The sequence below is a fragment of the Panthera uncia genome (assembly GCF_023721935.1).
Source record: "Panthera uncia isolate 11264 chromosome A1 unlocalized genomic scaffold, Puncia_PCG_1.0 HiC_scaffold_16, whole genome shotgun sequence".
NCBI lineage: Eukaryota > Metazoa > Chordata > Mammalia > Carnivora > Felidae > Panthera > Panthera uncia.
Window position 1 is genome coordinate 15,629,430 of NW_026057576.1, and position 18,829 is coordinate 15,648,258.

At 37.6% G+C, this 18,829-nt stretch overlaps 1 protein-coding gene across 1 annotated transcript in view; it reads right to left on the reverse strand.

The window, feature by feature from the left end:
* Positions 1 to 18,829, reverse strand: part of TRPC4 (transient receptor potential cation channel subfamily C member 4) — a 195,889-nt gene that overhangs the window by 95,534 nt on the left and 81,526 nt on the right. Inside the window, exon 3 of the mRNA XM_049646853.1 lies at positions 11,869 to 12,387. Coding sequence (XP_049502810.1) covers positions 11,869 to 12,387 — 519 coding nt within the window. The remainder of the gene's footprint in view (positions 1 to 11,868; positions 12,388 to 18,829) is intronic.

Below are 18,829 nucleotides of genomic sequence, written 5' to 3' on the forward strand. Positions count from 1 at the left end.
AGAAAACGGCCGGGTGTGCATGTGGGTACGGAGAGGGGGATGGTCAAAGCTGGCTTTTCTTACAACTCTTGTCACTGCAGTGAAGGGTTGGAAGGCTGGTCTCCACTATGACTATCAGTAAGCATGATTATGTGACTACTCATTGCCTGTCCAGTGTGGTGGCCTTAGGACAGACTTCTTACATGGCGTCTCAGGTTTCCCACAGAGCTTACATAGAAGCTGCAAGGCTTCTGACAACTGAGCCTTGGGAGTTACAAAAAGTCACTTCTGTTGCATTCTGTTGGTCAGGCAAGTAGCCAAGGCAGGCTCTGAGCAGAGAGAAGGGTAATTAGAAGGCACCTCAATTTGCAGCCATCTTTCATCTACCACATCAAGCTTTGGAGATGATGGATAAAATAATCAAGAATGGCTCAGGTTTCTAGCATGACTAACTGGGAGTGCCTCCTACTTATCAGAGATGACATAGGAGGACCAGGCTTAAAGAGAAAGGTAACGACTTCATCTTTGGATAATAAGAGTTTGAGAAAATAATAAAGGTAATATTGATTTATATAGTTAAATCACAAATAGCACAGAATTTTATAAAATTCATATGCCTTTGGGACCTAATCTTTGTGTTTTTTTCTCTCATCTTCTATCACACCCCTGACTTGTGATCCTTTTACTCAGCACTCCTCTGTTCCAAGCACTGGGCTTCCAGTGCTAATCAGGTCAGAAAAGATGATATGTAGACAGGGGAGGGAGGCAGATAAAAAAATAATTAAACACACAAATGAATAAAATGATTTCAGATTTTGTTAAGGGCTAAGAAGGTAATAGCATTGTGATATGAAAGGAAATAACTAAGGGTGTGGGGGGAGGAAGAGGGTAGTAATTAGGTTGGGTGTTCTGGAAGTCTTCACTGAGGTGATAATATGAGCTGAGACATCACAAAGAAGCCATCCACACACACCAGGTAGAGGGAAAGGCTGGAGAGAGGCCATGGGGTGGCAATGAGGACAGAGGACAATGAAGACACTCTCTTTGCTCTCTTTCTTGCCTCCATGATCTGCACACATGATCTGTAATGCCTTGTTTTGACTTCTTTGCTTGGGTGACTCCTATTTTTCTACTGACACTCAGTTAAGGCACTTTCTTTTCCAGGAAGCATTCAGCGGAGTTAGGAACCAATTTCCAGGGCTTTAGGAAGGCAGCTCCACCATAGCTTCTGTGACCCACACTGAGACAGCCATTCATTTATCTTCCATCCTTACCTAATAATCTGGTAGTTATTTTGAGGGCAAGACTTTTGTCTTTGATTTCAGCATCACCAGCGAGTAGCAAACAGTAAGGGCTCTCTTCCATGAGTAAGTGATGACCAAATAAGGAAGGGGGAAGGGAGAAAAGGGAGGGAGGGGCAGAAATGAAGAAAACATCGGGAGTGTTCTTATAAGAGGAGGTAACATATAAAGTGTTAGTGAGATCTGGCTACGGTGATAGTTTTAGTTCATGGTCAGCATTTGCTGCATGGTTAAGTACTGCAATGCATACACGTGGACTTTATTTTATTATCTAAGTAAGAGTAAAATTCCAGATTCTAGGAAACTTCTAGAAGAATTCCAAACTTGGCCTAGGGCTTGCTGTCACCTCCGTTTTTGGCACAGAATAGAAACTCTGTAAACATTTGTGGAATTAATGGTACCTGGAGGGAGAAAGAGCATCTCTTGGCCAGGGCCCCTGACCCTCCTCCACTAGCTTCCTTGTGGGTTTACTGCCAACAAGATTTCTACCCTCCGCCCCTCCGCCCCCACAAGCTGCCCACCAGGTAAAGAGGAGAATGTAGCCGAAGAGCTTCCAGGCTGCATGTCCCAGAGCCTCCGGGAAAAAGTTCCTGAACTTAGAGAATGCCATGGAGAAAAACAATAGTGTCTATCATTTAAAACTGAAGCAGTCCTGTGGTCAAAGGGAAAGCAGGCCTTTTTACAAACATTCCGGAAGCAGACAGCCTGGGAGCTTGAGTCAAGATGAAGGTAAAAAGAAAACCATGGAGGAAGAAGGCCTTAGTTTTTTGCTGTGGCTGCAGAGGGCAGGCCACTGTGTTCTCCTAAAGCTGAAGGAAAAAAGGAAACGGAAAGTTACAGAAAGCTCAAGAAAATAATCCTATGTGACTGTTTCACCAGTTCTGTATTACCTAGAAGCAATCTGTAAACTTCACACAGCTTCAGAATCATGAATCACCAAATTACAGCACAGGCATCCCAGAGGGTTTTACTGTACATTGCTGATTCCAAGAATTCAAACAAACAAACAAACAAACAAACAAAATAACCTCTATTTAGAAAAGTTGTGACTGTTCCTCATATGGTCAAAGCAAGGGTAAGGATAAGCTGAAAAGTTTCCTCTCCGATGCATAATTTGTAAGGGACCTTGAGCAGAAGTTTGTATCTCAAAGCCATCAACATTTCTTGTGAACAGTGTTTCTGTTTTATAGATTTCCAAGACAATCTACTGGGTTTTTGTAATTTTCTGGGAAATAATGTTGGTTGGAATAAGCTGTTAAGTGGGTAATTTCAAAAACTGGTAACTCTTAGTTTTGCTTAGTGATTAGAGACAGAAAATATGAGCAGTGATAATGACCCAGGAAAAATAACCCCGAGATGTAAATGTGAATTTTGTGCAAAAGAAACAAAAGAAATGGATCTCCATTGAAAAGATCCCATCTCAATAATGGAAAACAGGTGACCTTACTGCTACCCTTGCCTGTCAATCATCATGGAGATGGAGGGACCAGTTTCATACAGAAGAGTAACTCATTTGAATACTGAGAGAAGGTGTCTGATACACAGTGGATTTTTCAAAGCTATTATCATTAAATTTATGTTTTTAGTTTATATCTGTGGCAAATGAAAGCTACATTGAAAGTGTTGCTAATCCTGAGGGTATTTGCATTTTTGTCAGGTGAATAGAAGAATATACCTCTTTGAAAATAAATTGCTCAACCCTTTCCTTTTTGTACTTATTTAAAGCATTATCAAATAAAAGCTATATTTTATATCTAATTTAAAGTTAAGACTAGCTATTTTATGTTTCATAAGATATTCATCTGTCACTTGCTCATGAATGCAGTTTAAAAGGATAAATTTATACAATGTTTTGGACATATACAATTTAATATTTAATTGTGGGAAAAGCCTAATCATTTTCAGATTCGAATTAGAAGAAAGCGGTTGCATATCATTAAATGAGTTGCAAAAAAGAAACAAAACCCTTGAACCTTTGAATTCCAAGCTCTAAAAACCTAGTGTTAAATTAAATGCCTAGTGACCTGTCATAGTTCTGTCAGCCAGGCTGTGAGTCCTGAACAGGCATTTGCTTCAGCCATGACACAGAAGCAGGTCCAAGAATGTTTGGTCCCTACTGGGCTGAGGCACGGGAGGGAGTCTGTGAGCCATGTTGTCTCTGCTTGGCAACAGCAGGTGTGAGCATATACATGAGAACAGAGAGGCAGAGGCCTAGAAATCGGTCAGTGAGCTTGCTCAGGAGAACAGTGGGAAAGAGAATTCAGCTGGAGGAATGCTGCTTTTTATCACTTTCACAAGTCTCATAGTTATTTGTAGCACTCAGTGTAGCCTTATGCATTCAAATCCTACTGTATGCCTCACTTTTTTAATGAGTGCTATGATTCAGTTCCTGATTCTGAGGTGCAGCCAGATAGTGATTCCAATGCCTAACATATATTGAAAAATGCAAGCTGGAAGAACAAATTCAAATCAAACCCGTATACAATATGAGTTACTTCTGAAAGTCTATAATGGAAGCATTAGAATATGGACAACCTTAAGGGTTGGAATAAAATTTATACATTATATATTTTTGATGAGAGTGTATGGTTTAATATAAATGGGTCAGTGTACTGACTATACCGATATACTGTAAGAAGGATAAACTTATCTTTGACATATAACAATGTAATGGGAGCCACGAAGCTTAGATGCCTATTCGTTACAAATATTAAAATGTTTAATGACGAAGCCTACCCTTTTTGCTGCATAGTATACAACAGGATGATGCATAGCATTTCCTGTATGTGTTTGGTCTTTCATATTGGGGGCCTATGAGGAGATAAAAACAGTGACAATGATAGTAATAATTAATAATAATAGAGAGCTACCCTTTCCTGGGTAAATATACCAGGAAGTATGCTAAAGTCTGGGCTTGCATTATCTTGAAAAACGAAACAGAAACAAAGTACAAGACACAAAACAAAACACCTTTCCTAGTGCTGTAGGCATTGTACTGGAGGAAGTAAAACTAAAGGCAAGTTCAGTTGGAGAAATAAAATGTGAAAACAAGAAGCAAAGCAACATGCACAATAAAGCTACCATAACAAGAGAAAGCAATAATTAATTTTGACTTGAGAATAGATGAAGCCTTCCCACGGAAAGTGGTATTTGGAAAGAGATCTGAAGGACATAAATGTTTTCAAAACAGTTCAAAAACAGAGAAGAGAGAAAAAGGAGAGGAACATGGTAAATAAAATCAAATTGAATTCAAATAAATCAGTATATGTTAAATAAGTAAACCAAACAGTGGCAAAGGTATTTTCAAATTTACTTATACAAATGAGTCTCAAAGTTATTTCAGTAGGGAAATGTCAGTTATGAGGAAAGCATCATATGCAGTACCTTCTCATTTTTCTCCCTAGCACTACTCTCTTTGCCATTCTCCTACAGTAGTTATTTGATGTCCATGAGACAGTGTCTCTATAGGATGAGGTGTTTTTCCCTCCAAGTCATTCATACTTTGATGTGGAATTTACCAGGCACAAGGAAGTTATGAAAGCTATATTTTAGACACCATAAACTTGAACAAGAGTGAAAAAGGAGGAAAACACAAGATTAAAAAACAACCAATTGTTAATAATAATAATAATAATAATAATTGATCAGCTCCTCTGCCTACTTTGTAGCAAAAGCAAAGCTTTGCATGGCTGCAAGCCAGCCATCCAAATCTGCTGTATCAAGAGGAGACAGCCATTGTTGGCCAGCGCCATCCCAAGGTTTTGATACAAAAGCCAGGGAGCAACATTGTCATTGATTTCTCTGTGATTTTCTTGTCGGAGATGGGCAGCGATGTACCCTTGAGGATTGGCAGTTTCCAAATAAAAAGTACATACTTAGAGTGCTATTTTTCCTTAACTACTACTGGCATCTGACTACAGATCTCCAGAGGGAGTTTCTCATGTAGATTTCAGGTAGATAGAGAGCATGGGTAGTATGTTTTATTCATTTTTAATATGAAATCCATACAGTAGCTAGTCCAAATTTAAACATTTATTGCTCCTTTTCAAATAAAATTTGAATTAAAAAAATTTTGGCAGTATAAACTTACCATTAAAGAGTTTACAGAATAACAAAACAAAACTTATGATATACAGTTAAGTCTGGTTGTAGGTAGTTTTAAGAATACAAATTTCCTGGGGTGCCTGGGTGGCTCAGTCAGTTGGGTGTCCGTTTTGGCTCAGGTCATGATCTCGCGGCTTGTGAGTTTGAGCCCCGCGTTGAGCTCTGTGCTGACAGCTCGGAGCCTGGAGCCTGCTTCGGATTCTGTCTTTCTCTCTCTCTCTGTCCCTCCCCCGCTCACACTCTGTCTCTCTGTCTCTCAAAAATAAATAAACATTAAAAAAAATTTTTTTTTCAACGTTTTTTATTTATTTTTGGGACAGAGAGAGACAGAGCATGAACGGGGGAGGGGCAGAGAGAGAGGGAGACACAGAATCGGAAACAGGCTCCAGGCTCCGAGCCATCAGCCCAGAGCCTGACGCGGGGCTCGAACTCACGGACCGCGAGATCGTGACCTGGCTGAAGTCGGACGCTTAACCGACTGCGCCACCCAGGCGCCCCTAAAAAAATTTTTTTTAAAAGAATACAAATTTCCTTTGTTTCTGCTCCATTTATTATTTAACTGCTCCTCCCATTGACCAACCTTCTTTTATTTTTGTTTTTGTTTTTTGCATGAATCTCTTCTTTTATATATATATATATGTGTGTGTGTGTGTGTGTGTGTGTATACATATATACACATATACATATACATACACACATATATATACATACATATACATATATATACATATATATATGTATATATATATATGTGTGTGTGTGTATATATATATATATATAATTTATTGTCAAGTTGGCTAACATACAGTGTATGCAGTGTGTTCCTGGCTTTGGGAGTAGATTCCAGTGATTCATCACTTACATACAAATCCCAGTGCTCATCCCAACAAGTGCCCTCCTCAATAACCATCACCCATTTTCCCCGTCCCCCCCCCCCTTGTTCCCTCACCCCCATCAACCCTCAATTTGCTCTCTGTATTTAAGAGTCTCTTATATGCCCAATCCTCTTTTGATGCCCTCCCCTTCACATTCCTTTGTCCCCCACCCAGGGGATCCCCTGGTTGTGTTAGGGCTGTATCCTCTGTGGTTCCCCTGTCCCCAAACCTACCCCACAGGTCTCCTTTCTTTCAGTAGGTTTGGTTCTCGATTCCACATCAAGCAGTTTTGAATAAATCAAGAAACATAAAATCCTAAATCTTGAGGGCTTTAAAGACCTCTGATTCTGGAATATTTGGAATCAACTGAGTTCACCATGCTATGGATGGCATCTGATTGACATGAATCTCTTCACATTTCTCTCATTGCTCCATGACAAGATAAACAAAAGATAAGAAGGACTGTTGAAGTGTTGATTTTTCTCCTGACTCTTTAGCAACTCTATTAATTTATAAGACAGAACCCAGATTAGTACCAAACTTTAAAGTTAATGTTGCAAAGCTGTTTCATACTTTCACAAAAGGGAAAATTAAGTTGAAAAAAATATGCTGTTGACTATGTACAGATTATTTTTTTCACTTTAATTTGAGAGAGTGATAAAAAGATTGAGTTGTAATGCTTTCACACAAAATAATGTATTTCACTGCTTTCTATTATTATTCATCATCTAGGCTTCTTTAATTTGGACTAGTTACTTCACAATGTGTTCAATCATGTGCAACTGAAACTAGGTAAGGTCTTTGCTGTGAAAATATGTAAGGAATGCAACAAGCTCTCCACACACATGCACTCACCTTACAAATATTAGGAAAGAACAATGACAACATATAAGTGATTTTAACTGCCATAAATTCTCTATCTGCAAAAATTATACCAGGAACCAAGAGACTAGTTCCTTGTTGAAGACATGTCTTCAATCATGCTCGCCTTTATCTAATACACAGGAAGAGAATCTGTTCCAAGGAGGTGGATGCTTGGCTCTGTTTTTTTCCAGCTTCCTTTGACACTATTCATTTTGATAAGTAACATTGGAATGGGGTTCTGGCTTCTAGTCCCAGTGAAGGGGACTTTCCCTGCTTTTTCCTCAGAGTGAGACTAAAGAGATTATTTTTTGAAGGAAAAAAAAAAGTGGGTTAAGGAAGATAGGAAAAGGAGTTCTTCCCTCTTTGAAGAAATCAAGTGCTTTATCACAATGCAAAAATAAAAAAAAATCTTACGGTTGAAATGCATGGCTAAATTATGAAGAAGCTGAGTCATGAAATAAACTCATGTGCTCAACTGAACTAGGCTAGGACCTCCACTTTGATCAGATTTACCCCATGTTCATGGGGATGACGTCTAGGTGAAGGCAATGGTGTGTGATGGTTAGAGTGGCTTGCATAGTTAAGACCTGGATTTGCACCCAGACCCCAACATTTAACAGTGTTAACAATGCACATCATTCAGCACTCAAATTCCTCACAGGAAAAAAAAAAAATCATACTTTATAGGTTTGTTTTGGAGGTTTCAGTGTAATAAACCATGTTAACAACTGTAAAAGGTGAAATGAAATGGAGTCACTTAGGTCAAGAGGTTTTAAAAGGGACCTGGGAGGCCATTAAAGAGGTAGGCTTTATGCACGTACTCACGAGGGTAGAACTGTTAACTTTTGAACTGGGCCAAAGCACAAATATTCCAAGGACTCTGCAGGGGAAATCTGCAACTTGCTATCATAATGGACTTTTGCTTAGCGATGGCCATAGCAACCAATTATGTTTAGTCAAGATTAGTTCTCTGCCATCAGCACCTATCAAACAACTTATCCAAGCATTCCTTTCTGTCTTTAAAAACCATTGACTTTTGTTCCCTGGTTCCCTAGAATGCAATTTGGGTTGTTACTCAAATCTGTGCTTCCCAGATTGCAATTCTGAGACCTCAAATCAATCCCTTTATTTCAGTTCTGCCTCTTTTCTTGGCCGACACAACTTAACCCAGTTCTTAATATATATTGATTTTGAATTGCTGGACACTAGATTATGTTAATTCTACTAGTATATGGTCAATACAATTACAGCATCATTACTCCAGTATTCATAGAAACAATAAAAGCCTCTCTATGCCTATAAAAATATCCGTGATATGCAATTAACGCAGGCCTTTCTTTTTGGATGATATTACAGAAATACCAGAACAAGTCTGCAATCAAGTCCCAGCAACATGGATTGTTTCAGTATTTGAATTCATAAGAAGGCTGTTATTAGGTAATTAGGTAACAATGCAATTTAGTCAGACAAAGAAATATGCAGGGAACCTTCCAGAATTAAGAGATTCTGAAACTTCATTCAGGTGCATTCATTTTGAACACCTTCTGTCAGTACTGAAGTATGACTGGTAAATAAGATAAATGTGTTCCTGGCACTCACACCTGGAGGAGAAGAGAGAAATGTAACAATGCAATGCAAAATAGAATGTGTGGAATGAGGGCATTTATCCAAGAGATTCTATGGAGGGGGATTGCTTCAAGGAATCTCCCTGTGGGAGGGAGGACCTGAGATGAGCTTGAAACAGTGAGTAGAACTTAGCCATGTGAAGATCAATAAGAAGGCATTCCAAAATCGTAAGAGACAGACCAAAGACAAACCTCGAAAGTCTTTAGACTAAAACTAGGAAAACTTGTGGTGAAAAGACACAAGGCAAGACACTTATGCCAAAGCACAGTTTCATTTAAGATACACGATCTTAATAGAACACCTTACATCAAATCTTCTGAAGTCAATGATTTATGAATAATTAAGGAATATGTTTCATAAAATACGACCTATGATTTCAGAGTTTATATGAAAGTAAAACCTTATTCTTGATTTTACAATGCTATTAGTCATCCAGTGTTACTTTGCTTTGGAAAAACTGTTCAACCCAAGGGAAATGTGCTCTTTGAAACTGAATGAAAGATAGTCTAGAACAACTCTGTAAGAATTTTGTTTTAATTTTTTTCTCCATTGTAATTTGGAAAGAGGAAAAGAGAAAATGCAAATGCAGTCTTTTAAAAATGTATCTTTTAAAAGATATTACTAATTCTTATTTTCTTGTTACATGTTGTGAGTTTTTAGCCGCCCTTCATCCTGTTGTATCGTTAGGGTTGATCAGCCTCCAATTCCACAACTTCATATTAGCAAAAGGTATAAACATCTTGAAAGAAGTCGTAAGAAATGATCAAACTCTTTCTATAGCTTTGCTTCTGACATCTCTAAGGACTTAATTTGTCACTTTTTGTTTAATAGGCTTTGAAGTTAAGCATGCGTTGTATATTTCTGAAATATACAAAAGAGCCTAGGCAAAAAAACAACAAACATGTTTACTAGGAATGAACATTTTTAGTGGCGCAGAAACAAAACTGAGAACAGTATATATTGAACATTTTATTGTCTCCCTGTAATAGGCTATAAGCTCTAGGGCACAACCACACCACAATGGAGTCCCAAGTGCCCTGAGCATTGCCTGCCTTGTGTTCTATAAAAATCCAGGGGCACCTGGGCGTCTCAGTCCATTAAGCGTCCAACTCTTAATTTTGGCTAAGGTCACAGGTCATGATCTGGTTCATGATATTGGCCCTGCTTCAGGCTCTGTGCTTACAGCATAAAGCCTGCTTGGGATTCTCTCTCTCCCTCTCTCTCTGCCCCTCCCTGGCTCATGCATATGCATGTGAATGCTCTTTCTCTCTCTCAAAATAAAGAAACGTTAAAAAATATGTTCGAAGAGTTAATGACGAAATGAATGAATGAATGAATGAATGGAATGCATAAAAATGATTTGTGAGTAAAAATATACTCAGATGTTAATATGTTAGAAATTCAGATTAAAATTTTTTGTCTTGGACAGCCTTTTGACAAGAATTGGGCAGCTTAGCTTCATTTGATGAAATGTCATGTAGTATTTAATTATGAGGGTCTGGTAAAAGACTCTATGAGTATTTTGTTCCAGTGCTTTCACAAAAATCATTGTGGCTAAAGACAAAGTTAAATCAGTTATGATATCGGGACCAAATCAGTGAAGGCATAAAACAGAGGTAAGTTGGTTCACTAACTGCAGAGGGAACAAAAACACAACAGGTTTTGGGTAGAAACAAAAACAAGCAGCCAGCTGCTGCTACTGTGTTCTTTCTTTCATTTCATGGATTTCACATCCTGGGAATTTCATTCCACTCACCATGAGTTCTAATACATGTTGTTACTTTTAGGTATCGTATTTAGTACCTCAAAATCTTTAATCAGGGGAAGTTTTTCATCAGTTTCTTATAGATGTATATTAAATCTATTCTATTTCCTTTAAGATACCAAGTCCCTGAGTCCTAAACACAAGAACCGAAAAAAAAAAAAAAATTAGCTGATACTGTTGGCATGTCTCAAACTAGTGTGATTTTGGAATCAGAGGGACTGCACACAAAAGAAGCTACTTCCTTCCTTGATAGGGGAAAAAATCATTTTAATTAGTTTCTGGCTCCCATGACAACAGGCCAAAGAACTACAGGAAAAACTCGAGGAAGCAAATTCAGGTATCTTGAACCTTAAATATTTAGCAAGTAGCAGTAGATAAAGCAGCCAAGGCTAATGTGAGATAATCAGGGCTAACTTCAAAAGAAATTGAATACATTTTTTATTCAGAAGACTCTTTTTCTTTTTCATCTTGCGTTATATAGTTTTCTCCAACTATTTTTCTAGAATAGATAATTACTATAATTCAAGCATGAACAGAGAACCAACATTTTCTGAAGATAGCAGTAAATAGTTTTTTTGAGAACTCATTTAACTCAGTGATAGAAACAAAAACAATTATGCTGCGCGATGAATATAATAGATCTGGGGTTTCTTTACTTAATATTCACTCCATGGAAATTTCATGAGAAATTTATAACTCTTCTGCTGTTAACTTCTTTAACCTCTTATTCCTGACAAATAAAGGAAATAAGCCAGATGTAAGAGAAGTCTTAGTACTTTCATCTGCTGTTGAACTAAGGGCTTTTCTTTTGTTAATAACTTCTAATAATGTATTTTATTAATATAAATAATGTACTTATAATTTGCTAAATACTTATAACTTACTAAGAGCCTTCACACCCATCCCCACGTTTTACTTCCTACAAATCTTTGAGGAAAATATTTGATATATATAAATATAGATAATTAAATATTATAAATGTTAAGTCCATTAAGCAGATGAGAAAATCCCATCTCAAAGAGATCTGAAAAATAACAAGGCCCTCTAAAGTAACAAGACTTATAAATGGCAGAACCAGAACTTTTAGTGAGAGGAGTATAAAATTCATTAGTTTGTCCATTATACCACAGTAAATGTGTACATTTTAACACATACGACAAATACCATCACCAGTTATTAAGCCATTTCTTGCCATTCTTCCATGTGTTTCATAATTATTAATCTGGTGAACAACAAATATCATCCACTTACAGTTAAGTAGAAAGTGCTCGAAATCCCAAACTTAGAGTACCTGTTTACTTCACCGTAATTATGTCCTATGGCGTTTTGATAAAAAAGTCTGGCCAACACTCACCTCTTTTTGCCGGTACTTTATAGCCAATTTTAGTCTTGCGAGATCATTTCCGCTTTGTTCTTCTATGAGACTACTGTCATCTCTGTAATTAAGAATGATTTCCAGTTCTCTGGAGCTCCTTGTCTGATCCAATAGGTCCTTGGCAAACTGTTTGCACTGTCGGGACAGCTCTTCATACTCCGACTTGAATTCGTTCTCCACCTTACTCAGTTCCTGAAGCTCCCAACTTAACTGAAAGGCTGTGAGGAAAGGGTCTTCACTTGACAGTGCGATGAGAGAGGGGCTGGCCAAGGCCTTGTAGATGTTGAGTCTTGAGCGTGAATGGCGGAGGCTATCCACATCTGAACTGGAGACGCATTCGACGCAGTTACAGCGGACCTCGTGGGGTCTGGGCACCGAAACTCCTTTCTGAACTAAAAGCTTTATTATCTCATAATTATTTGTATGGGCTGCCAAAATGATTGGTGTAATGTCTGGAGTGAATTCAGAGAACTGCTTATCAAGGAGTATGGGAGGCACCTAGAAAAAAGAAGAAAGCAGAGGTGATGAATATTTATTCATTTGTTCAAGCCTGTGAATTTCAAACAGCATGCTATAGCAACGCTAAACAAAGTTCATAAATCTTTTGCCAGGCTTTTTTTTGCAGGAGAGAGATGTATTTTTTTTTCTGCCAGAAGACAAGAGAAAATTAGAAAAACTTTTCAATATAACGACACATTATTCTTTTTTTTTTTAATTTTTTTTAACGTTTATTTAGTTTTGAGAGAGATCCAGACAGAATGAGAGTCGGTTGGGGGCAGAGAGAGAGGGAGACACAGAATCTGCAGCAGGCTCCAGGCTCTAAGCTGTCAGCACAGAGCCCGACGTGGGGCTGGAACTCACGAGCTGTGAGATCATGACCTGAGCCGAAGTTGGACACTCAAGCGACTGAGCCACCCAGGCGCCCCTAATGACACATTATTCTTATCATATTTGTTTAATCTGAATTATGACATTTTATGAAATCTTAAAATAAGGGGGTTATGGGAACTCTTTACTTGATGAAAGACTTTCTTGCTTCCAAGTTATTTCCTGACTGGCAATCTTTGCTTTCCTTTCCTGGAGGTATGGACTCCCTAAATAATGAAGAAATACACTGAAAAATAATGATTTGTTTTAAACCCAAGCTTTTCTTGTGCAACAGAAGTCTTTTAGTTCTTCAGTATTTTTTTTCTTTGTATATTTGTTTGTTTCTCTACTGAATTCGTAAAATCAAGCCTCTGATTATAGGTGGCAGTAGAACTTAAGAAGGCTAGCCTCAGGCTTTCTGTTTTTATCTATCGCTCTATAGTATATTTTCCAGATGGCAACAGGTGCTCCATTGCAAACATGACCATTTTACCAGAAGCAAATGGTTCCCAATGAATCAGGTCACCAGTGTGTTTACGTGCAATTTCCTTTGGGTTTTACTCTAGGAATGGTAGTGACAAAAATAATAGAATAGGCACGATTTAGTCAACATCCGTTAGGTACATTAACCCTCACTATTTATCATTCACATGTTATAGATGTGATTCCTCAGTGAGGAAGACCTAATATATGATCCCAGGTCCACCTGTCTGACATCTCACCCTCTATGTATTACCCTACACCACACCGCCTTCCAATTTTTGGTTTAACATTTCTTCCTCTGGGCACAGAGTGATGGAAGCATCTATGAAAATAAATGCTATATAAGGATAAGTTAAACAGGCATGGCAGAAAAAACGATGACTAAAATATGCTGTAAAATATGAAGGAAACCATAGAAGGATCAAAAGCAAAACAACTGTGGGGAGAAAAACAAAACTCATGTGAAACTTTAATTATACTACTTTTAAACAGAAGTATACTCTTTATATGAGAATAATTAAACCTGTATGCTTCTAATTTATCTGACCATTTAGAATATCTATTTGTTTTGGGGCGCCTGAGTGGCTCAGTCAGTTGAGCATCTGACTTCAGCTCAGGTCATGATCTCACTGTTCATGAGTTTGAGCCCCACGTGGGGCTCTGTGCTGATCTGTGCTGACAACTGGGAGCCTGGAGCCTGCTTCACACTCTGTGTCTCCCTCTCTCTCTGCCCCTCCGCTGCTCATGCTCTCTCTCTCTCTCTCAAAAATAAATAAACATTAAACAAACTTTAGAATATCTATTTGTTTTATAAGAAACACCATATAAAAATTAACGAGATGTAGTTGTCTATTTAAAAGGTTATTTAAAATGTATGCAATCAGTTGATAAATATAGTACATACTAGTTTTAAAATGTGATTATAAATACAAAGGAACAATACTGTTGAGATAGAATTATATATTAAAGTGGAGTCAATACATACTTCATTACTTTTTAAGTGAACAGTTTTCACCTTAAATATGAAGTTAATTAAAAATTTAACTATAGGGGCGCCTGGGTGGCACAGTCGGTTAAGCGTCCGACTTCAGCCAGGTCACGATCTCGCGGTCCGTGAGTTCGAGCCCCGCGTCAGGCTCTGGGCTGATGGCTCGGAGCCTGGAGCCTGTTTCCGATTCTGTGTCTCCCTCTCTCTCTGCCCCTCCCCCATTCATGCTCTGTCTCTCTCTGTCTCAAAAATAAATAAAAACATTTAAAAAAAAATTTAACTATATATTTATTACAAAGAGAAAAATGTCATTACTCAGAACTGAACAAGAAGTGATCTTTTACTAACCAAAACTTTAAGTTTTTTCTAAGGCAGACACAAGGGAAAACAAAACAATGTAAGTAAATAAGTTCCTATATTAAATGAATATTTTTTATAGTTTTAAAAAAAAATATTTATTTTTGAGAGAGAGAGACACAGGGCACAAGCAGGGGAGGGGGCAGAGAGAGGGAGACACAGAATCTGAAGCAGGCTCCAGGCTCTGAGCTGTCAGCACAGAGATCAATGTGGGGCTCAAACTCATGAACAGTGAGATAATAACCTGAGCCTAAGTCGGACGCTTAACCGACTGAGCCACCCAGGAGCCCCTTAAATGTATATTTAAGTGATAGATGCAACTTGAAGTGGGTTCTGAATTCAGTGTAATTTCATTCTAGATTTCTCTAGGTTTCAAAAGCTGTCAACGATTTTAATTTATTAACCATAAAATTCAACTTTGAAAAATATTTCAAGAAATTTTGTGAAAAAATAAATATGACCATACTAAAAAGTATTCATATTTCACAGTTTATTTATTTTTAGAGAGAGAGAGAGAATGCGCACAAGTGGGTGAGGGGCAGAAAGAGAGGGGGAGAGAGAGAAAGACTCCCAGGCAGGCTCCGTGCTGTCAGCATGGGCGGAGCCCAATGTAGGGCTTGAGTCCATCACCATGAGATCATGACCTGAGCCCAAACCAAGAGTTGGACACTTAACTGACTGAGTGACCAGGCACCCCAAAGGCATTCATATTTTATAAGAAATGTCCTAGTATTAGAGATACAGTAAAATAACTGATAAAATATGTGAAAATATACCAAGAATATTCTGTTGATGAGTTTTAATATTCAATAAATCATTGTGAAATTTTAGTTTCGTAAATATACGGACATCTTTAATTTTGTCCGTATTCATCTTTGAAAATAATTTTTGAGTGAAACTGTTTTATAAGACCACAAATATAATAATAATTTATTGGTCCATAAATAACTTTTTTTAATTATGTCATTTTAATTGTCTTAGAGTTTCCTCTTACTCTAAAATGTATTCTAAATTCAACAATAAATTATATGCTGTCTTTACCATTAATTGCTTGATGCCCAGCTGGTCAGAGAACACTAGACATCGGGGACAGTTTGATCTTAAATGTCCCCACTGTAGGAGTGTGTGGGGCCTCTGACCAGCTGGCCAGGCAGGCACACATCAGTGTTTATACATGTCCCAAAGGAAAGGCTCTAGGCTTCTCTTATTCATTAAGGAAAGTAGTAATAAAACAAAAACACTGTTAAAAAACTGCCTGTTACTTGAGTAGTAATTACATGCCTGCTTCAATGATTCCATGGTGTTTGAAAATTGGGAGTTTTCTTACCCTATCATCACTTCTACATTTACTAAGTCGTATTCCTCTGTATGTAAAAATATTCCCCTTTTCCTTTTTATTATTGCGTATCACTATGGACCCATGGATTCTTCCGTTATTTATTTATTTATTTATTTATTTTTTTCAACGTTTTTTTTTTTTTTAATATTTATTTTATTTTTGGGACAGAGAGAGACAGAGCATGAACTGGGGAGGGGCAGAGAGAGAGGGAGACACAGAATCGGAAATAGGCTCCAGGCTCCGAGCCATCAGCCCAGAGCCTGACGCGGGGCTCGAACTCAGGACCGCGAGATCGTGACCTGGCTGAAGTCGGACGCTTAACCGACTGCGCCACCCAGGCGCCCCCCTTCCATTATTTTTTAACATGGTGTGATGCATTGCAATAATTATTAATTTTGAACTTATTGAGGTATAAGATACATTTATTAAAATGCACAAATGTTAATGTGATGCTTGATATATTTTTGAAATGTGTATGCACCTGTGTAACACAACACAGATAAAAATCCAGAAGTGACTGCACTTCATGAATCTTCCTCTTGTCACCTCCTAGTCATTATATATATATATATATATATATATATATATATTTATGTATTTATATATATATATTTATGTATTTATTTATGTATTTATTTTGAGAGACAAAGTGCAAGTGGGGGAGGGGCAGAGAAAGAGGATCCCAATCCCAAGCAGGCTCCCCACTGCCAGAGCAGAGCCTGACGTGGAGCCTGAACCCACAAACCATGAGACCAACGGCGAGATTATGACCTGAGCTGAAACCAAGAGTCAGATGCTTATCTGACTGAGCCACCCAGGTGCCCCCATTACATTTTGTGATCACAAATCTAACTGCTATCACTATAGATTACTTGTACATACTTTTCACTTTATATAAATGAATCATAAAGTATGTACTGTTTACATCTAGCTTTCCTTGTGCAACATCAGCTCTTTGAAATACATCAATATTGTTAGTAATCATTTTTGTAATTTCAAGTCTGCATAATGTTTTCATTTATGAAGATAGGACAATTTATTTAACATTCTCTTCTTGATAACATTTGTGTGATTTCCAGTTTCTATTTGTGGCCAGGAATATTGCTCCTATGCACATTTTTTGTCCGTGTCTGCTAATACATATCTAGGAATGTAATTTCTGGGTCAAATAGTTTTCTTAAGCAGTTATAGCAATTTTCCTATCACAAATTATACCGGTATTGCCAATTATCCACCTATAAGTCTATATATCTCCCTATTTGTTTATGCCACTCCTTATGTCAAGAAATCATTTTGAATTCTTTTATTTATTATTTATTATCAAGGATGGGTGTTGAATTTGCCTAAGGCCTTTTCCACCTCTATGGAGATGATTATATAATTGTTCCCCTTACTCCTAAAAATATGGTAAATTAAATGAATGAATTTCTTTACATTGAAACATTCTGCTTTCCTGAAATAAATCCCATTTGGTCAAATGTGTAATATTTTTAGTAAGACTAAAATTTTTATTTACATTTTTTGCGTCCATGTTCAGAAGTGAGATTGATTTATAATCTTTACTATGCTGTCTTCAACAAATTTCTGTTTGAATACTGTGCTTGCTTCATAAAAAAGCATATGAGTTCTCTCTTCCTTTGGGAGACAGGGAGATGTGCCACTCAGATCTTTCTTCGAGAGGATTTACTGCCTGCCCGTAAAAAGTGTGGTCCATTAACAGGCCCCAGCTCTCCACCCCTTCAGGTCCTCCTCAGTTTTGGAGCCCAGGACAATGACTGCACAAGTAAGCTAGACAAGAGCCGAGCTCTTTCCACACAACCTGGGAGACCTCGAGTAGATAAGTTTCCTCTGAGCTCCCCTTTACACTGGCAGGGATTTTTGTCAGTTCTGCATCATGGTCTAATAGCTTCCCTTTCTCAATCCTGCTTCCTTCCCTTTTACTTTCAGAATGTCATTTTCCAATAAATCTTTTGCAATCATCTAATTTTATCTGCTTCTTGAAGAATCCAAAATGTGATTGATCCGTTTTCCACACCGTGCAGGAAAAATAAGTAGCACTGAAATCATCTGATATTTGAACGTTCAAAACTGTCCTGTGAAACCCATCAAGAATGCTCTTCTTTTATGGGATAGTTATTCGATAACGTTTCCTATTTATTGCATACCAATTAGCTTGGCTTTTCTATCAATAATGGGGTCAGTTTGTATAAACTGTATTTTCCTGGGAAGTTATTCAGTTCATCTGAGTTCTTTTGGAAAAGACAGCTATACAAATGCAAGAATTTAGGAAATGCTATGCTCACAGTGTCCTTCCTGAGGAATCTACTATGGGATGAGATGATGGGGTACATAGAAAAGGATGAACGGTGGGCATTAAATGTATGTAACAGTTCATCAAAGATCAATACAAAGTTAGGAAAATGTACATTTTTAAATGTTCTTAAAAGGAAAAAAACTGAGAGAGACTGATGGAGAGAAAGGAAGGTATGGAGCAAAAGGGTTTATGCTTAACCAGCTAATAGACCAGAAGCCTTAGTGAAGCAAAACAGGGACACAAAGGTTTTATAAAAGGTATTAATATAAAATACAAACTATACTAAATAACAAGAAAATACAGGTTTTGATGACCTTCAAGTCTTCCCCTCCACTATGGCAAAGATACATTTTCCAAAATATTAATCTCTCGGACAATTCCCTTTCTTAAAATGTCACCATGGCTTATAACTACTGGGATTCAATAATTCACTCATACATCAATCAACAAATATTTATTGACTGTGTTGTCTGGCGCTGTATCATGCTCTGAGAAATTAGGAAAACGAAGCTGAAACAGTCCACACCCTCAAAAAGATGACTGTCATACTTACCACATTGCCATGTCTCTCAACAAACTGAAAAATGTTTAC